Source organism: Silurus meridionalis, chromosome 23, assembly GCF_014805685.1.
Source record: "Silurus meridionalis isolate SWU-2019-XX chromosome 23, ASM1480568v1, whole genome shotgun sequence".
In the NCBI taxonomy this organism is placed as follows: Eukaryota; Metazoa; Chordata; class Actinopteri; order Siluriformes; family Siluridae; genus Silurus; species Silurus meridionalis.
In genome coordinates this window covers 9012346-9029845 of record NC_060906.1, presented here as the reverse complement: position 1 = coordinate 9029845, position 17500 = coordinate 9012346, and the positions used below count along the sequence as shown (strand labels likewise).

The 17500-nt window shown below is 37.9% G+C and overlaps 1 protein-coding gene across 4 annotated transcripts in view; it reads left to right on the top strand.

Moving 5' to 3' along the window:
- Positions 1 to 17500, top strand: part of lnx1 (ligand of numb-protein X 1) — a 48429-nt gene that overhangs the window by 13720 nt on the left and 17209 nt on the right. For 2 of the 4 annotated variants that reach the window (XM_046836518.1, XM_046836520.1), the window contains one exon: positions 15784 to 16031. In XM_046836518.1, coding sequence (XP_046692474.1) covers positions 15784 to 16031 — 248 coding nt within the window. Of the gene's footprint in view, positions 1 to 15783; positions 16038 to 17500 lie in introns of all 4 variants that reach the window. The other 2 variants (XM_046836517.1, XM_046836519.1) reach the window with 1 other exon arrangement.

The window sequence follows — 17500 nt, the reverse complement described above, 5'->3', positions numbered from 1 at the left end:
GCGTAATTATGATTATGATTATGATTATTATTATTATTATTATTATTATTATTATTATTATTATTATTATTATCAGCACCTAATCCTAACCCCAGTAACCGATAAAAAGTGAATTATAAAAAATGAATAACATACTAATATCATTAAAATAATTGTTTTTGAGTGTAAAAATAATATATCTTCAATAATAGACAAACTACTATTGTATGTATAAAACTATCAATAAATCAAATGAATTAGAATTTCAATAACGATCCTAATATTTAAATACTGAAGATAATAAGCGCTCAAGAAACCTAACCCCTAAAGAGATCACCCAAAACTCTTTTTTTTTTTGCCATACATTCCGACCGAATGAATCCCCTCACTATTCTAGTCATTTTTCTAGAGATCTTCAGTGCTTCAGTCACATCGCGTGGCTTATTGGATCTGTTAAACCTAGTCCGAGCAGCTATAGTGTGTAAATTGTACTAATGTTACTCGAGAGGGTTTTTGTTTTTCCTGTTCTTATTGCACATCCCAGTGGCTGGACCAGAGCTTCTCCGGCTTCTGATTGTGGTGTGTGTTTCTTGTGCAGTGGAAGAGATCTGAATAGCTCCTGATGGACATATTCATTTTTAACCAGCAATACACAGCAGGCCTGCGGGGAAAAGCTGTGTGCGCTGTGATTTGTGCGCCTGTTTGTGTGTGTGTGTGTGTCATGGTCCTCTGCTGGAGCAGTGGCATGTCGTCGTCAGGGTGACGCAGGAAATCGGGGCTATAGCCAAAGGCCTGTGTGTTGCCGTGGTGACCTTATTTTCACGGATGGCCTGACGAATGCGTGCGTGTACGCGCGTGTGTGTCCTACGGGACGATCTGGCTCATTCATGGAAACCGTTGAAGGACTTCCATGCATGCGTATATACTTTTATATACATTAATCCCAATTTTTATTTTATTTTCTCACATCTTTTCAGCTAATGCACTGACTGCACTATTGGGTATAAAAGCAGCGGAGAAATGCTGAGCGAGCGTATTGCACATTCTCTCGAATCGTAAGGAAAATCTACCTCGAGCACCCCTGGTTTTTTTTTCCCCCTTAAACCTAACTCCAAGCCCAAGGCATCTGCATTGGCAGGTAGCAGATCCACACAGCTCCTGTCACCACATCATATGCCATGTTACCTTTAGGCCGCTCGCATTCATGTCTGCTTTTGTTCTGCCGAAGTTTATCAGGTTACTGAAGGCGAGGAAGACGATCGAAGACGGTGTTGCTTAATCAACACTTTGCTGCTGTCTGAACCAGAGAAGCAGCGTGCACTGTTCTCTTCTTCTCTTAATGATTTAGCAGATAGACTTAGCACTAACATCGCATCTTTTTTTTACTGCTCTCTCTCTCTCTCTCTCTCTCTCTCTCTCTCTCTCTCTCTCTCTCTCTCTATCTATATCTCTCTCTCTCGGCTGGGCAAAGCACAGCAACTTTTCACTTTGACAGTGCAAGTGTCCCAGACAGAAGCAGAGTACATTACAAATGGATTGCAAAATGCTTATTTTTATTTTTATTTTATTTTTTGCTGCATGATGTTACAGTATGTTAATGGGACAAAAGTCCTTGCATTCTTTGTATATATTAAAAGCATGCAATTAAGTATTCATACTCACACAGGTATCTACTGACTATTCCTCTTTAAAAAAAATTTCGATAATTAAAAAAAAAGAAATACCTTTTTTTTTCTTTTTTTTTTTTTTTTGCTGTAACAAAACCTGAGATTTTCTTTTATTGGATAATTTCTCTACAGAAAAACGAGAAGTTCAGAATCAATCTTTCATCTGGATTCTCATAAAGAGCAAAAATAATAATCATTATGATGTAGATCATGTAGTCTAGATAGATAGATAGATAGATAGATAGATAGATAGATAGATAGATAGATAGATAGATAGATAGATAGATAGATAGATAGATAGATAGATACATACATACAAACATACATACATACATACATACATACAGTACATGTGTCAGCTTGTGTGGTTTAACTTTATCTATCTATCTATCTATCTATCTATCTATCTATCTATCTATCTATCTATCTATCTATCTATCTATCTATCTATCAAGACTCTTGATCTTCAGCATATGTGACACAGACAACAAAGTCATACAATGATATAATCATTAAAAACATGCACATTTTTAAATAGATTCTCACAGTTTCACGCCTGTGGCTGTGATGTTCTCTGCAAGCATCATGTGTGAGTAAATAAGTAATTAATCCAAGTGAAGCAATGAATCATGGACTAATAAACTAGACACAAACACCATATTCCATAAACACACATATTCCACCCTGCAGTTTCTTCTGAACATGAAGGAGGATGTACATATTCAGGCTTGCACAACCACAAAAACACACTCTCGGCATTTCTAATCAACAAGGGGAATGTTTCAGGGTTGAGAAAAGCAGGGTTGAGAAATGTTTGTGCATGTAAAAGCAAGTGAGAGAGAAAGAGTGCAAATGAGAAAGAGAGGCTGAGTGAAGGACAATCAAAATAATGCTGCAGTTTGCTTTTAGACTTCCACCTGTTTTGTACTGCCATGTCTAATATTCTATTCATTTTCTCTTTGCTAAATTCCACAGCAGCTGCTAATCAAAGTCTCGTCACATCTTCTTTTCTCTAATCAGTTTTTAACCACATCTAAGCTTCTTACCATTTAATAAAGCTAAACATACGTTTGAAAATCTACATGTGAAGGAAAACTATAATTAAACCCTCTACAAGCTGCATACATTTGCGAAAAGAACCGCGTTATTGTGTTGTAGATTGGAAATCTGAGATTCTCAAAAAACGACAAGGGTGTCAAGTGACCCGTTCGGCTCAAAAACAAAGGCTCAGTTTGTTAACATTAATGATACTTTGTAAAATCTGTGGATTTTTTTTTCTTTAAAATATAAGCAACATTCAGTCACAAATCTCAAAAACACAAACATGTATATGCATGTCAGTCATATATTATTGTAGCAGAACATGTTAGTATAGAGTAGTGAGTCATTAAGATAATTGCCAATAAAAGGTTGGTATGCTATAGGTAACTGAAATAAGAACAATTTTCAGGGCATGTCAAAACATATCCAGGAACAAATCAGATCTCTGTGAGTTTAATCGAAGAGATGGACAATTAATTAAGTCCCTAAAACAGTCCAGAGAGTCTTATATTTTAATGGGGATGATTTGTTTGTGTTTTTAAGGAAGAAAAACCCTTCGAAAAAGCCAGTGTATGTGGTACATGGCTGTAGATTAATGTGTATGTAGCCTAAACAAGCGTAGGTTACTGTTTCAATTTTTTGAGATTTGAGATACGTATTTTCATTGGTTTGGACATTTTGTTTTCCCCCTCAATGACACATTTCATCACGTTTCTACGCTGATATGTTTCTTTACAGAATGAAAAATCTGAGAAAAACACCATGTATTGTAGGTAATTTTAGTACAATAGAAGTGTAGAACTCCAAACAAAAAGAGTATTAAAAGTGTACCATATATAGTACATTTCAAGAAAAAATTGCTTCGACTACATACTATACATATTAGGAACAATTTCTAATGCTCTAAGCATTCAATACAAATTCTATGGTGTCTCATCTGTAAATAGACTTTAACTATGGATTTCTGTAAAAATTTTTTTGCATATTCAGAAGACCCCAGCAATGTGCTCTTCATTACACACGATATTTTCCGATGCTAAACCGTTACTGAACCATAGCTCGGAAGTCATTCGTGCATCCATTCTTGCATATATTAGCATTATATTATTGTGTTTTTAAAACTGTCCAAATGAACCTGATCGTCCATTTCACAACCTGAAATGAGTTAAATAGATACACATTTACATATTGAACCTTATACTCAATTTGTTACAGCTAGCTAGCTAGCTAGCTAGCTAGCTAGATATATAGATAGATAGATAGATAGATAGATAGATAGATAGATAGATAGATAGATAGATAGATAGATAGATAGATAGATAGATAGATAGATAGATACTTTGTCATTGTCTATTACAGGTACACAGCAACGAAATGCAGTTTAGCATTTACGAGAAGTGCAAATAAATATACAAATATATGTACAGCATATAATAGAAAGTAAATAAATGTACAGCCAATAAATATAAAGGAATATAAAATATAAAAATTTACAATATGATCAATAACTGGTTTATATACATTCTTTCGATATGATCAAATTTATATATTAAGAACTGGATATAAATAATTTAAATAAAATGAGTAGACACACCAATTTTATAAATTAATTTTTAAAAAGCCAGCATATACAGTGCCCTCCACAATTATTGGCACCCCTGTTTAAGATGGTACATGGTACACCTCTGCCAGAAAGCTGAAGATGGGTCGTCATTGGGTCTTTCAGCAGGATAATGATCCAAAACATGTGGCAAAATCTACACAAAAGTGGTTCAGCAGTCACAAACTCAAGGTCCTCCCATGGCCATCTCAGTCCCCAGACCTCAACCCAATCGAAAACCTGTGGGGCGAGCTAAAGAGAAGAGTGCATAAGAGAGGACCCAGGACACTGGATGATCTAGAAAGATTGTGCAAAGAAGAATGGTCAAAAATCCCTCTCTCTGTGTTCTCCAATCTTGTGAAATGTTATAGGAGGAGATTAAGTGCTGTCTTGTTGGCAAAAGGAGGTTGTACAAAGTATTAACATCAGGGGTGCCAATAATTGTGGCACACATGATTTCAAGTTTTTTTTTTTTCTAAATGTGTGATTTTTTTTACCACCAAAGTAATGTACTTAAATAAAAGGTTGGATTTTTCTCTTTTTTTTGCATTTGGGTTCTATGTTGTTTTAAAAAAAAAGGAGAAAGTCCACAACCACATCTTAAACAGGGGTGCCAATAATTGTGGAGGGCACTGTATATATATATTTTTTCAATTGACCACACCCCCTTATATGAAGTCACATGGATTGAATGAATAAATAAATAAATTAATTAATTAATAGACAGTAGTAAGTTATGTCATCTATGTCCAACTTAAAAAAAGTAAAACCATTGATCGATTGACCGTGAGCTATAAAGCCAATACAGTAATGTTATTACCCATCCATACATTTTCCACCAAGGGACAAATCAGATACTCTGCAAAGTGTCATAATTATCGAAAATCGTTAGTCTTGCGAGACGTTGCAAGCCTCGCGCAGGCTTTTCTGTAGCAGTTCATGATGAAGTGCATACGTTATAAAGGTATGCAGCGGCTTTATTTTCAGCATGGGAGTGCTTGTGAGAGAGTATTGAAATAGAAAAAGGCATAGGGTAATGGGTTTGGATGATAGAGTGCAAGAAACAGAATGTGTCCGCATTTGCGGGTAAAGAGAGAGAGAGAGGGGGAAAAGGTGAGACCTATAGTAAGTAATTGCCCTTGTAGGCACTCTGGTGTATCATGCCCTGAATCGGGCGTGCCCTATCAAACCACAGGGCAGCCATAGGAAGGGCTCTCAGCGTGTGTGCATTAATTACTGACTTAAATCCACCTCGTTGAACGAGTCGCACTCGTCTTTCTTGCCGTCGTTTTCATCTTTCACCTTTCACTCAGAGAAAGTCAAACCGAAATCATTAGGATTCAGGCGAAGAGACGCCGCCTACGTTTGAAGCACAAATTCCGCTATCATAAAGCTAATAATGATTCCTCGGAGACGCTCGAAGACGGGAAGGCTTCTGCGAGACTGAATTATCTCCAGAGACTTAATTAAAGCTCCAGTGGCCTCGTCTCGAAATGAAAAAAAGAAACGGAAAAGTATTGTGGAAACGCATGTGTCACATTTCCCCAATCTATGTTTATCCAGGTTCTATTTTTCCGCGGTCCTTCTAAAGTTTGCTAAACGTTTTTCTCTCGTCCGTTTCTCCTGTGGATACGGAAGTCAGCTCCTTTGATAAATATCACAGCAACTGATTGTGTGTGTGTGCAGCAATCTTCCCCAGTTAAGCACATCAGAGTAATTAAACAGATCAGAGCTGGTCTGTCCTCTGTGTGCTGGTGCAGTGCTGTAGTCTACTTCTATCTGCTAACTGCTGCAGTGTGTGTGTGTGTGTGTGTGTGTGTGTGTGTGTGTGTGTGTGTACAGTGCATACACTGAGTAGAGTGCTGATCACACGCAGTGCTAGCATGATTTAATGTCTCAGTGTTGCTTTGCTGGGACCTTTTTCCTGGGAAACTGGTTGACTATTGACAGTGAGCTATTATGAATACACCACTGTCCTCTCGTTTTGTGTGTGTGTGTGTGTGTGTGTGTGTGTGTGTGTGTTAGTGTGGGTGTGTGTGGGGTGCTCTTTTTTCATCTTAATTAGCATAATAGCATAAATGGATTAAAGGTGAAGGAAGTGTGCCACAAAGAGGTAAACAAACCTACAACAGTGTTTCATTGAGACCGTGTGTGCCATAAACATATCACCGGCTAAGTTGAAAAATATTATGTTACAAACTACTTCTGGATGATTCCCGTCCCCACAGCACATCTATTAGCCTCTGTTGCTGTCTGCTGTGAGACGTCAAAATGTTCTATTTCATGGAAAATTCCGTTGTTTTCTCAGTTGTATACAGTAAAGTGTACAGTTAAACCAAATGGATCTTATATCGATATAGACTTGTCCTATCTAAATCACTTCTATTAGTGCACTGATCTTTACTACACACATTTACAATAGTAGCAATTGTGCAAATTGACAAGTGCAAATAAATACGTATATATATTCTCAGCATGTAATATATAAGTGGATAAATGTACAACTAATAAATATGAAGGCTCTTGCAGTGTAAAAATGTGCAGAAGCTGAGCAAGTAAAGTGTGTGTGTGTGTGTGTGTGTGTGTGTGTGTGTGTGTGTGTGTGTGTGTATTTATTGTATATATATATATATATATATATATATATATATATATATATATATATATATATATATAAAATATAAAAGAAGTTATATTAGTGCAATATGTGGGTAATACATCAGAGTAGATCCCAAAGCAGTTGTATTTTTTCTATTATTATTAGCATAACAGAAATATCAGTATGAGTATGATTTGAAATAGTGTCTAAATGGATTATAGAGACTTTGTAGACCTGTGTGAATGTAATAGTAATTATAATATACTGATAATATATGTGGCCGCTTGTCTGTGACATTACTGTGTCCTAATTGGGTTTTTCCCACCATGAGATTAAATGCAAATGCGGGTTTTTAAACCTGTTTCTAATCTTTAAGCCTTTAAATATGCATATAGGCATAAATGTTTCGAAATTTGCAAAACTATAGAGTCTAAAAGTCCAGAATACTGATTACAGCACTAGAGGACATATAGAAATACACTATATAGACAAAAGTATTGGGACACCTGTTTTTCCATTCATATGTGGCTCTTCCCCAAACTGTTCCCACAAGGTTGGAGTCACACAATTGTATAGGATGCCATTGGATGCCATTGGTAGCATGACATTTTATCCGTGCTTCTCTACTACGAGACCCAAACCGCAGTGCACAAAGCCAGGTGAACTCTGGTTTGCATGGGATGAAGTGCAAGAGCTCCTGCTCTAGAGATCTGACCTCAATCCTACTGAACACCTTTACCTGACTTTACCCACAACCTTGTAGCTGTATGAATCTCCACAAATCTCCACAAGCACTCTCCAAAATTTAGTGGAACATCTTCCCTAAAGAGTGGAGGTTATTATAACAATAAATAGGGACTAAATGTGGAATTGGATGTTCAAAAAGCACATTCCAAATTAAAAATGTTATTCTTATAGTGTACATGTATTCAAAATGATACTTTAAGTGTTTGTTCTCATCATCACTTTTGTCATCATCATCATTCAAGCACCTTCCCATCACCTCTATGTGGGATTAAGGCCAAAACATGGCACATTAATAAACCCTGGCTGTGAAAATTTGTGTGTGTGTGTGTGTGTGTGTGTGTGTGTGTGTGTGTGTGTGTGTGTGTGTGTGTGTTGTAAACAGTATTCGGGCTGATTCGTGATGATTCTCCCCAAGAAGAGGATTAGGGCACTGGTCTTGTTTTGATGAATATGATATTGCTGACCTTTCCATCTCTGTCTGGATAAAAATAGGTAGATTTGCAGTCCTGGGTGTATTTTCAAATATAGTTCTGTTTATTTCTTATACTCAGAGGTCATCCAGAGGTCAAACAATCTTTATAACTGGATCATCGGGAAATCATGAGAGCAAGAGTGAAGTGTGAAACCTTCTTGCAATCAAACAGTAAAGTAGAAAAATAATAAACTGCTATCAAAGGTATCTTTTGGAATATAAAAGTGATAGGAAAATGAAAAGCTTACAGGAGGAGATAAAGTGGTGAAAAGAAAAGAAAAGCATGTGTATATCAGAAATGAGAAAGAGGTAAATGGGACGGTGTGTGAAATACAGGTTGGATCATGTAGAATTGGAGTGACATGAGTATGGGTGAGGGATCAAATATGGATGTAGTGGGGGATGGATATGAATGATAAAGATGGAGGGATTGCAACATGTAGAGACAGTGTGTGTGTGTGTGTGTGTGTGTGTGTGTGTGTGTGTGTGTGTGTGTGTGTGTGTGTTTTAATCTGTCTCAGTGTGCCTCTGTGCCCTGCTGAAAACCCATATGTTTCAGACTGTGTGTGTGTGTGTGTGTGTGTGTGTGTGTGTGTGTGAGAGAGAGAGAGAGAGAGAGAGAGAGAGAGAGAGAGAGAGAGAGAGAGAGATCAGATAGAGGACAAGATAGAGAGTGTATGTGCATTAAATACACACCACATCCTTTGCTCTATTTTTCAGCCAGAGAACTAATAATGTTATACTTCAGAATTGAGACAATAAAATGTTGCTTTGTGGTATATATATATATATATATATATATATATATATATATATATATATATATATATATATATATATATACAGTATCTCACAGAACTGAGTCCACCCCTGACATTTTTTATTATATCTTCTCAAGGGAAAATACTAAAGAAATGAAACTTGGATATATTTTACAGTAGTCAATGTACAGCTTTTGTAGCAATACAGTTTTACTGTCTTCTAAAAATATCTCAACATGCAGCCATTATTGTTTAAATAACTGCCAACAAAAGTGAGTACACCCTGAGTGATAACACTTGTACATCACGTAATCGTGCAAAGCCACACTTCCTATTCCAGGCCAGTCTCACCCCACATCAGCACATATCGACGTTGCCTCGGATGGCGTAGACATCCGATGCAGAAGGGAGCCCCTTTGCGTCGCTTTTCAACGTAGATGGGCGTCCTATACACTTAATCACTTATTATTTATAATAAATATTATTTATATTAATAAACACGTATTATTTATAATAATACATGTATCAGATTATTTATACTATATTTAATAAATAATAGTAATGTTACGAAATGTCCACTACATACGACCGATTCGTTGCTTGTCCCCCGGCCACGTCCAAATCCGAAGATGACCCGAACCCTAACCATAACCCTAACCCAAACCCTAACCCTAACCCAAACCCTAACCCTAATCCGAAGATGAGGGATTTGCATTGAAGTGTATAGGACGGCCATTTACGTTGAAAAGCGCCGCAAAGGGGCTCCCTTCTGCATCGGATGTCTATCCCATCCGGGGCAACGCCGATATGTGACGATGTGGGTGAGACTGTGTAGCAGGCCCTATTCGTCATGTTCATGTTTTTGTCTGCTTCACAGGACTATACAAATGTGTGTATCTTGTATTGGAGCAGTTAAAATGTGGTGCTTTGAGTCTAATTCTCTCATACTGACCACTGGATGTTCAACATGCACCTCATGGTAAAGACTCTTTGAGAATTACAACAATTAGAATTGTTGCTCTCCACAAAGATGCCAAGACTATAAGATCAGTAACACCCTGAAACTGAGTTACAGTTCAGTGGTCAGGGTCATACAGCGGTTTTCCAAGACGGGTTCCACTTGGAAACATGGATTCCAACATGTATTGTGATATTCTGAAGCAGAACATGATGTCCTACCTCAGAAACTGGGACCAACGATAGTTTTCCAAAATAATAACTACCCTGATCACACCGCAAGTTGGCTACTGTCTTGCTGAGGATGCGGAAGGTATAAAGTATGTCTCTAGACCTGAACCCTGATGAGCACTTGTGGGGCATCCTCCAGCAGAAGCTGCAGAAACTTACATCCAGCAGCTCTGTGGTGTCATTATGGAATTTTATGCCCAGTAGAATTAAGGCAGTGCTATATAACAATGGTGCTCACACACAATATTCACACTTGGTTTTGACATGTTCACTCATGTTGTTTCCAGGTATTTAGACAATAATGGCTGTATGTTGAGTTATTTTCAGAGGACAGTAAATCTGTACCACTATACAAGCTGCACACTGACTACTCTAAAATATATATTTTATTATTAGTATTGTCCCTTGAGAAGATACTAAAATGGCTCTGAAACTTTTAACGCAAATTAATTTGAACAGCACAAAATTTGTTAACGTGCAATGCAGGGAGCATTTCTGTTTGACGATATTTATTACAAATATTAATAAACAATAAAAAGGGGCAACGTTAAAACCTGCAATGCAGCACACATTTATTCATGATGTCCTTTCTTTATTCAGAAATCAAAAAGAAATAAACTGCACCAAAAAAATTATTCTAATCACGAAACATTTGTTTTACTGATGCGGCAAGTCTCAAATCAACCACCAAAATCTGCCATTATGATGCATATATATATATATATATATATATATATATATATATATATATATATATATATATACTGTATATAGGTAGACCCTGAGTTACTATAGTTCTATTTACAATTTTTTGGTCTTTATAGGATTATGGTGAGACCTGAGATGTTGTATGGTTTAGAGACAGTGGCATTGAGTAAAAGACAGGAGGTGGAGCTGGAGGTAGCAGAGCTGAGGATGTTGAGGTTTTCGTTAGGAGTGACGAGGATGGACAGGATTAGAAACGAGTTTATTAGAGGGACAGCGCATGTAGGAAGTTTTGGAGACAAGGTGAGGGAGGCGAGATTGAAATGGTTTGGACATGTGCAGAGGAGGGACATGGGGTATATCAGTAGGAAAATGCTGAGGATGGAGACACCAGGTAGGAGGAAAAGAGGAAGACCAAAAAGGAGGTTTATGGATGTGGTGAGGGAAGACATGCAGGTAGTTGGGTTGAAAGAGGCAGATGTAGAGGACAGGGGGGTATGGAGCAGATGATCCGCTGTAGTGACCCCTAATGGGAGCAGCCGAAAGAAGAAGAAGTTTTGAAATGCAGGCAATGTAGCATAATATGCTCTACCCTCCACTCATGAACCAGTGCTTGTCCACATGCCTGCTGCCACATACATACACTGTCAAGTTTATATGACACTGTTTTGCTAAATTATGCAGTGAATTACAAAATATTTTCGAGTTACAATAATGCATTTCATCGAAGGTCATGGACTACCTGTGTGTGTATATATGATCATTTCGGACAGCATTTTTACCTAAACAATAAATGAAATGAAGCTTAACAACTGTTCTACTGTTGACTTCAGGACATTGGAACAGAAATAATGTCAATATACCAGGAAGTGCAAAACACCACTTAATTAATTAATAATTAGATACAATTATATATAATTAGAGCGATGCATAATTTTGTTTCCCATATTTGCATGTTCATTGTGCTTAAGAAGCACATTAAAGCTTAAAAGTTATACAATAACCCAAAGTTTTCTCACACTTGAGTACATGATGATGATGATGATGATGATGATACAATATGGTACAATATACTGTACAGTGAAAATCTTTCTCTGAGAATCCACGTGGTTATGAATACACTATTCAATATGAAATGTGATTGTTATTATATACCCGTACAGGCCGAAAACGTTTGTTTGTTTGTTTTTTGAGAAGCTAGAGACGGTATAGAAGGTAAATCAGGTAAAGATTGGGCTTATGAAGTGTGCAATGTGACTGCAGGCTTCAGAAACCAGACTGCGTCTTTATCTCTGGTGTGGAAGCCAATTTTAATTAACGCCAGCCTAAGCCCCTCACTGAAGGAGCAGGACTGCTTATCTACCTTTTTTCTCTCTTTTTCTTTGTCTCTGTATTTGTTTCTGTCTTTCTCTGCCTCTGTCTCTGTTTTTTTCTTTTCTTTCTGTGCCCCTTAATTAACACTGACACGGGGGAAACATGGCTACGAAATGGCCATGTGTCTACACAAATATATGCAAACATTGAACTGGAAATAAATGATGACACACTTTCTAAATACACACCGATTTCATTAGGGTACTGTGATACGCTTAAATTTGCTCACTTATACAAAATGAATGATTTCCCTGCTTCTTTCTAATCATCTCTCTTTTTTTCCACTGAAAAACAACTAATGTGTTTTGTTAGCTCGATTAGCAGTAGTTTTTCTTTTCCTTCCAGTCAGTCTCCGGAGGGACTCGTTTACCTGAAAGAGTAGTGTGACAGAAGAATTTGTGTGCTCCTTTTGAATGAGAACAAGTCGCTACTAGATTAAATTTTTTAAACTTTATTTCAGAATTTCTCCTGATTAGAAACTAATACCATTTTAAGGGCTGTCATGTATTAATGCAGGATTCTTTAGAGATTTTTTTCCTGTATGTGCTGTTAAAGTGCACTTACTGTGGCTTTCGTATTTGAATACGGTTTATTAATACAGTGCTGTGTCACTGAAGAACAATGAGATTATTCTTGTCTCAGAAGGGCATGTCGTCCTAGAAACTGTATCTTGCGCGCCGGCTTGAAGCGTGCCCTGGATTTATCACATCCAACACTCCAAAATCTTGAATAGATTTTTTCATCTTAACCCCAAATACATACATACAGTAGGTCCAACAATGAGAAAAAAAATCTTTTTTTAGTGAATGCAGTAATTCTATTTTTAAGTTTAAGAAGCACCTGTGGTCGTGTGTGTGTGTGTGTGTGTGTGTGTGTGTGTGTGTGTGTGTGTGTGTGTGTGTGTGTGTGTCATGATGAGAATAGGCCGGGAAATAAATAAGCTGCTGGATAACAAACAAAAAAAAGTCCTTTTGCTTGCAAAATAGTTTCATTTTAAGCTTTCCCACAGGCACAGCTGTAATATGATCCAGGTGCATGGGTGAGAGAGAGAGAGCAAGAGATAAATAGAAAGAGAGAGAGAGAGAAAGAGAGAGAGAGTCTGGGACTGAGAAAAGCTAGTCTGGGATGCAAAACGCAACCTTGAATTTTTGCTGAGAATGTATTTTTTTTGTTTGTTGTTTTTTTTAGTATCTGTGATACCGGTCCTGCAGCTAGAAAGTTAAAATGCAATAATGTGTCCACTTGTGTGATGTAACACACACACATACATACAAAGATTTTCAGATTATTATAAATGTGTATGTTATGATTGACAATGTGTAGTTATTAATATTTGAATTGATTAGTCTGAGTATAGCCTGTTCTTGTGCAAGCCGGTGGTGACTGTGGCAAGGAAAAACTCTTCAAGATGGCAAAAGAAATAAACCTTGAGAGGAACTAGACTCAAAAGGAAACCCATCCTCACCTGGGTGGCACCGAATGGCAATTACAACAGCTAGGCGATGTTGAGGTGTGCAGTGATGGTGATCAGATGCAAACTGTGTCAGTGTAGCAGACTGTTGACATGAAACTCCTTCCTCAAAGCTCTTGTTATTACTCCATAAGTTCATGGATTCTCAGGCTGTTGATGAGAAACATCCCCAGCTGCACAGGGTGGCCTGCAATCGGAAAAAAAACACTATCCAGAGACAGGCTGGGACAAAGCGGGCAGATTGAGAGAGAGGAGAGGGGCAGAAACAGTGGTCACTGGAAACTCAGGAGCATGTTTAACTCGCCCGAGAGAGAGCGAGAGAGAGAGAGAGAGAGAGAGAGAGAGAGAGAGAGAGAGAGAGAGGAATGATGGAGAGAGAAGAATATGGATTATGAAGTATCCTTATTGTTATATGAAAGTTAATGTCACTGTGCAGTTTGGACTCCGGCAAGATTCGCTATGGCAGCATAACTAGAAAGAAGAGCCAGAAGGTAACACAGACATGAGGGATCTCTGGAATAAGAGACGACCCACCACACCACCGCCAACAAACCTGAGTGAACATGTGAATGTGAGGGGATGACAGCATACAAATGTCCCAGTTCACTTTACACTCTATATCCATGATCCCCCAGATCTAATCCTTTACCTAAGAAAAATCTACCGATCAAAGGCTTGACTAAATAAATATGTTTTCAACCTCGACTTGAACACTGAGACTGTGTCTGAGTCCCAATTACTAATTGGAAGGCTGTACTATAACTGTGGGGCTTTATAAGAGAAAGATCCGCCCCCTGCTGTAGTCTTCATTATATGAGGTACCAACAAACAGCCTGCACCTTTAGATCTAAGTAGGTGTGTGGGAACAAAATGGTACAGAAGTTCACTTAGATACCGCAGCATTAGACGGTTCTTTAGTGAGAAGTGAGAAGTGCTTTATACGTCAGTAGTAGTAGTATTTTATCAATTAAATCACTTATTTTCTCACTGTAAATCACTCATTCACTCACTATAAATCACTTATTTACTCATTGTAAATCACTCATTTACTCACTCATTCACTTACTCACCTTTGCTCACTCACTCACACACCCACTCATTTAAATCTATCACTCACTGTAAATCATTTTTTCACTCTCACTCATTCACAGCAAATCATGCACCTGTTCAAACCTCTCACATTTAGTTATTCCCTCTCTCTCCCTCTTTCTCTCTCTCAAATCTACCAAGGTGTAGCCTGCCAAGAAAAGTGAGACAAACTGTATTTCATTTTGCACTGAATCCCCAGGGCATCGACCGAGTGTCTGTAGGCCACGTGCCTTTGTCTGCAACAATGCAGCCATCCATCCATCTGTTTATCTTTCTACAGCACCTGACTGTGATCTCGAGCCCAAGCGCCTGTAACCGTCTGCCGCTGGCTCGGTGTTCTGAATCTATTTTCCGGTTTGGCGAAGGCTGACTTGGTACCTAACCAAAGTTCAGTGTTTCTCTGAGGATGGAGATCTCCTGTATTTGATTGATTTAGTTGTACAGGTTAACTTGATACACATTTATTGCATTAAGTGGTGGATATAATGTCAAAGAAAAAAGAAATAAAAAAAATTGAAATTATTAGAAATCATTCATATCAATCCCACTGTGTGATATATTATTCTGTATGCAGAGGGTTGAAAGGTGTGTGTGTGTGTGTGTGTGTGTGTGTGTGTGTGTGTGTGTGTATGTGTGTGTTTAATTCAAGTCATATAATTTATGTGATGGCATAAAAGCAATTATTTTTATCTCAGAGGACATTTTATATTCTTCGTGTGTGTGTGTGTGTGTGTGTGTGTGTGTGTGTGTGTGTGTGTGTGTGTGTGTGTGTGTGTGAGTGTGAGTGTGCGCATGTAACCGGCACTCCCTGGACCGAATCCTATTTGTCTGCTTGCTTTCAGTTCCAATCAGAGTGCTGAGTAGCATCTCTCCTGTGACAGCTCTGCCTAATCTGTCAGCTGCACAACCCCCGGTGTAAACACGTGTAGAGGGGGAAGAAGCCGAACGCACGATGAATACAAACACACTCTTACACACACACTCACACATACTTCAGTGTCAGTGTCACTTATAGGCTTCTACACTTCTCATGACTGAAGTGTATCAAGTGTTGACCTCACATAGATGATTTGTGCGTGTGTGTGTGCAGATGTAAAGGAGCTTCACATTATGGCTTGTCAGCTGAGAGAAAGCGCCGCTCGCAGGAAGGAGAGTGTACTGACAGCACTTCAGAACTTGCTCTGGCAACTCTGCCCGCTGATGGCCCAGCCTCCAGTGCCATGGCCCTCCTATCAGATGAGCCGGGCCTTGTTAACCCTGCGTATGAGCCTGGCATGGAGGACAACAGCCAATCGGGGAGCACCACCAGCCTGACAGGGCGCAGCAACTCCAAGAAGAGTGAGTGTGAGTGAGCACACAAATTGTGTGTATATGTACATTTGTGTGCAAAACTGAATTTGAATGATAATATTTACTGTTTAAACAGCACATGCAATCACACACACACACACACACACACACACACACACACACACACACACACACACACACACAATAGATAGTATCTGATATACTACACACTATATTCATATACATAAACAATGCATTTGAGTATCTTTTGTAATAGTGTAGCCAAACAGCTTCCAAAAGAACGAACAAAGTACACTACAGGTATATGGACAAAAGTTTGTAGACACTTGACCATAAGATTAATATGAATTTAAGATTAAGATCGAACATTCTATTCTACATTTAACCCCTTGCTGTAATAATAACTTCTATAGAAGCAGATCTTTCACTCCAACCCATGCAAAGCATATCTTAATGGAGCTGGATTTGTGCACTGGGGCATTGTCATGCTGGAACATGTTCAGGCGATAGGGAAATCTTATGCTCCAACAGCCAAAGACATTCTATACAATTGTGTACCTCCATCTCTGTATATATATATATATTAAAAAAAAAATATATATATATATATATATATATATATATATATATAGCAACCATTTTCATATAATCTTCAAAAGGGACAATACTGTATAAATGAAACTTGGATATATTTTAGAGTAGTCAATGTGCAGCTTGTATAGCAGTAAAGATTTACTGTCCTCTGTTGAGTTATTTTTAGAGGACAGTAAATCTGTATATATATATATATATATATATATATATATATATATATATATATATATATATATATATATATATATATATATATACACACACACACACACACACACACACACACACACACACACACACAGCATCAGTATAAAACCAGGTATTCCTTCTTACATTTACATGCCATATTCACTTCACACTGACCCTCACTATTGTAAGGAGAAAACTATGCATCAGTGTTCACAGGTGACGGATATGGACGGCATGTTTTTCTAACTTTGTAGCACAAAAGCAGTCAAAAAAGGTCAGAAATTATGTAATTTAAATCATTTCTGAGGTAAATCCACTGCAGTGTTAGTTCTAAATTTAGTTCAACATGGACCTGCTACTTTTACAAAAATATTGCTAATTGTATCACATGTACTTTTTGTTTCTTTTTTCTTATGTCATTACTTATTTGTGATTTGAGGTTCAGCTCAGTTTAGTCGCTCAGGACACAAAATACACAGCAGAAATTGTTCTCTTCCTGCACTCAGTCGATGCAAGGTCTAATCACTTCCCATTGGCACCTCCACTCTGTGTACATGGAAGTGGACCGAGACCCACTCAAATGATATTGGACCGAGATATTGTCTCGGTCCAAACAGCGAGCTACTGTCTAAAAAGAAAATGGTGTAAAACACTCTGGTTTGATTCTACTGCTCTAAACATCGCAAATGTCAACACACCCTTAGTGTCGAAAG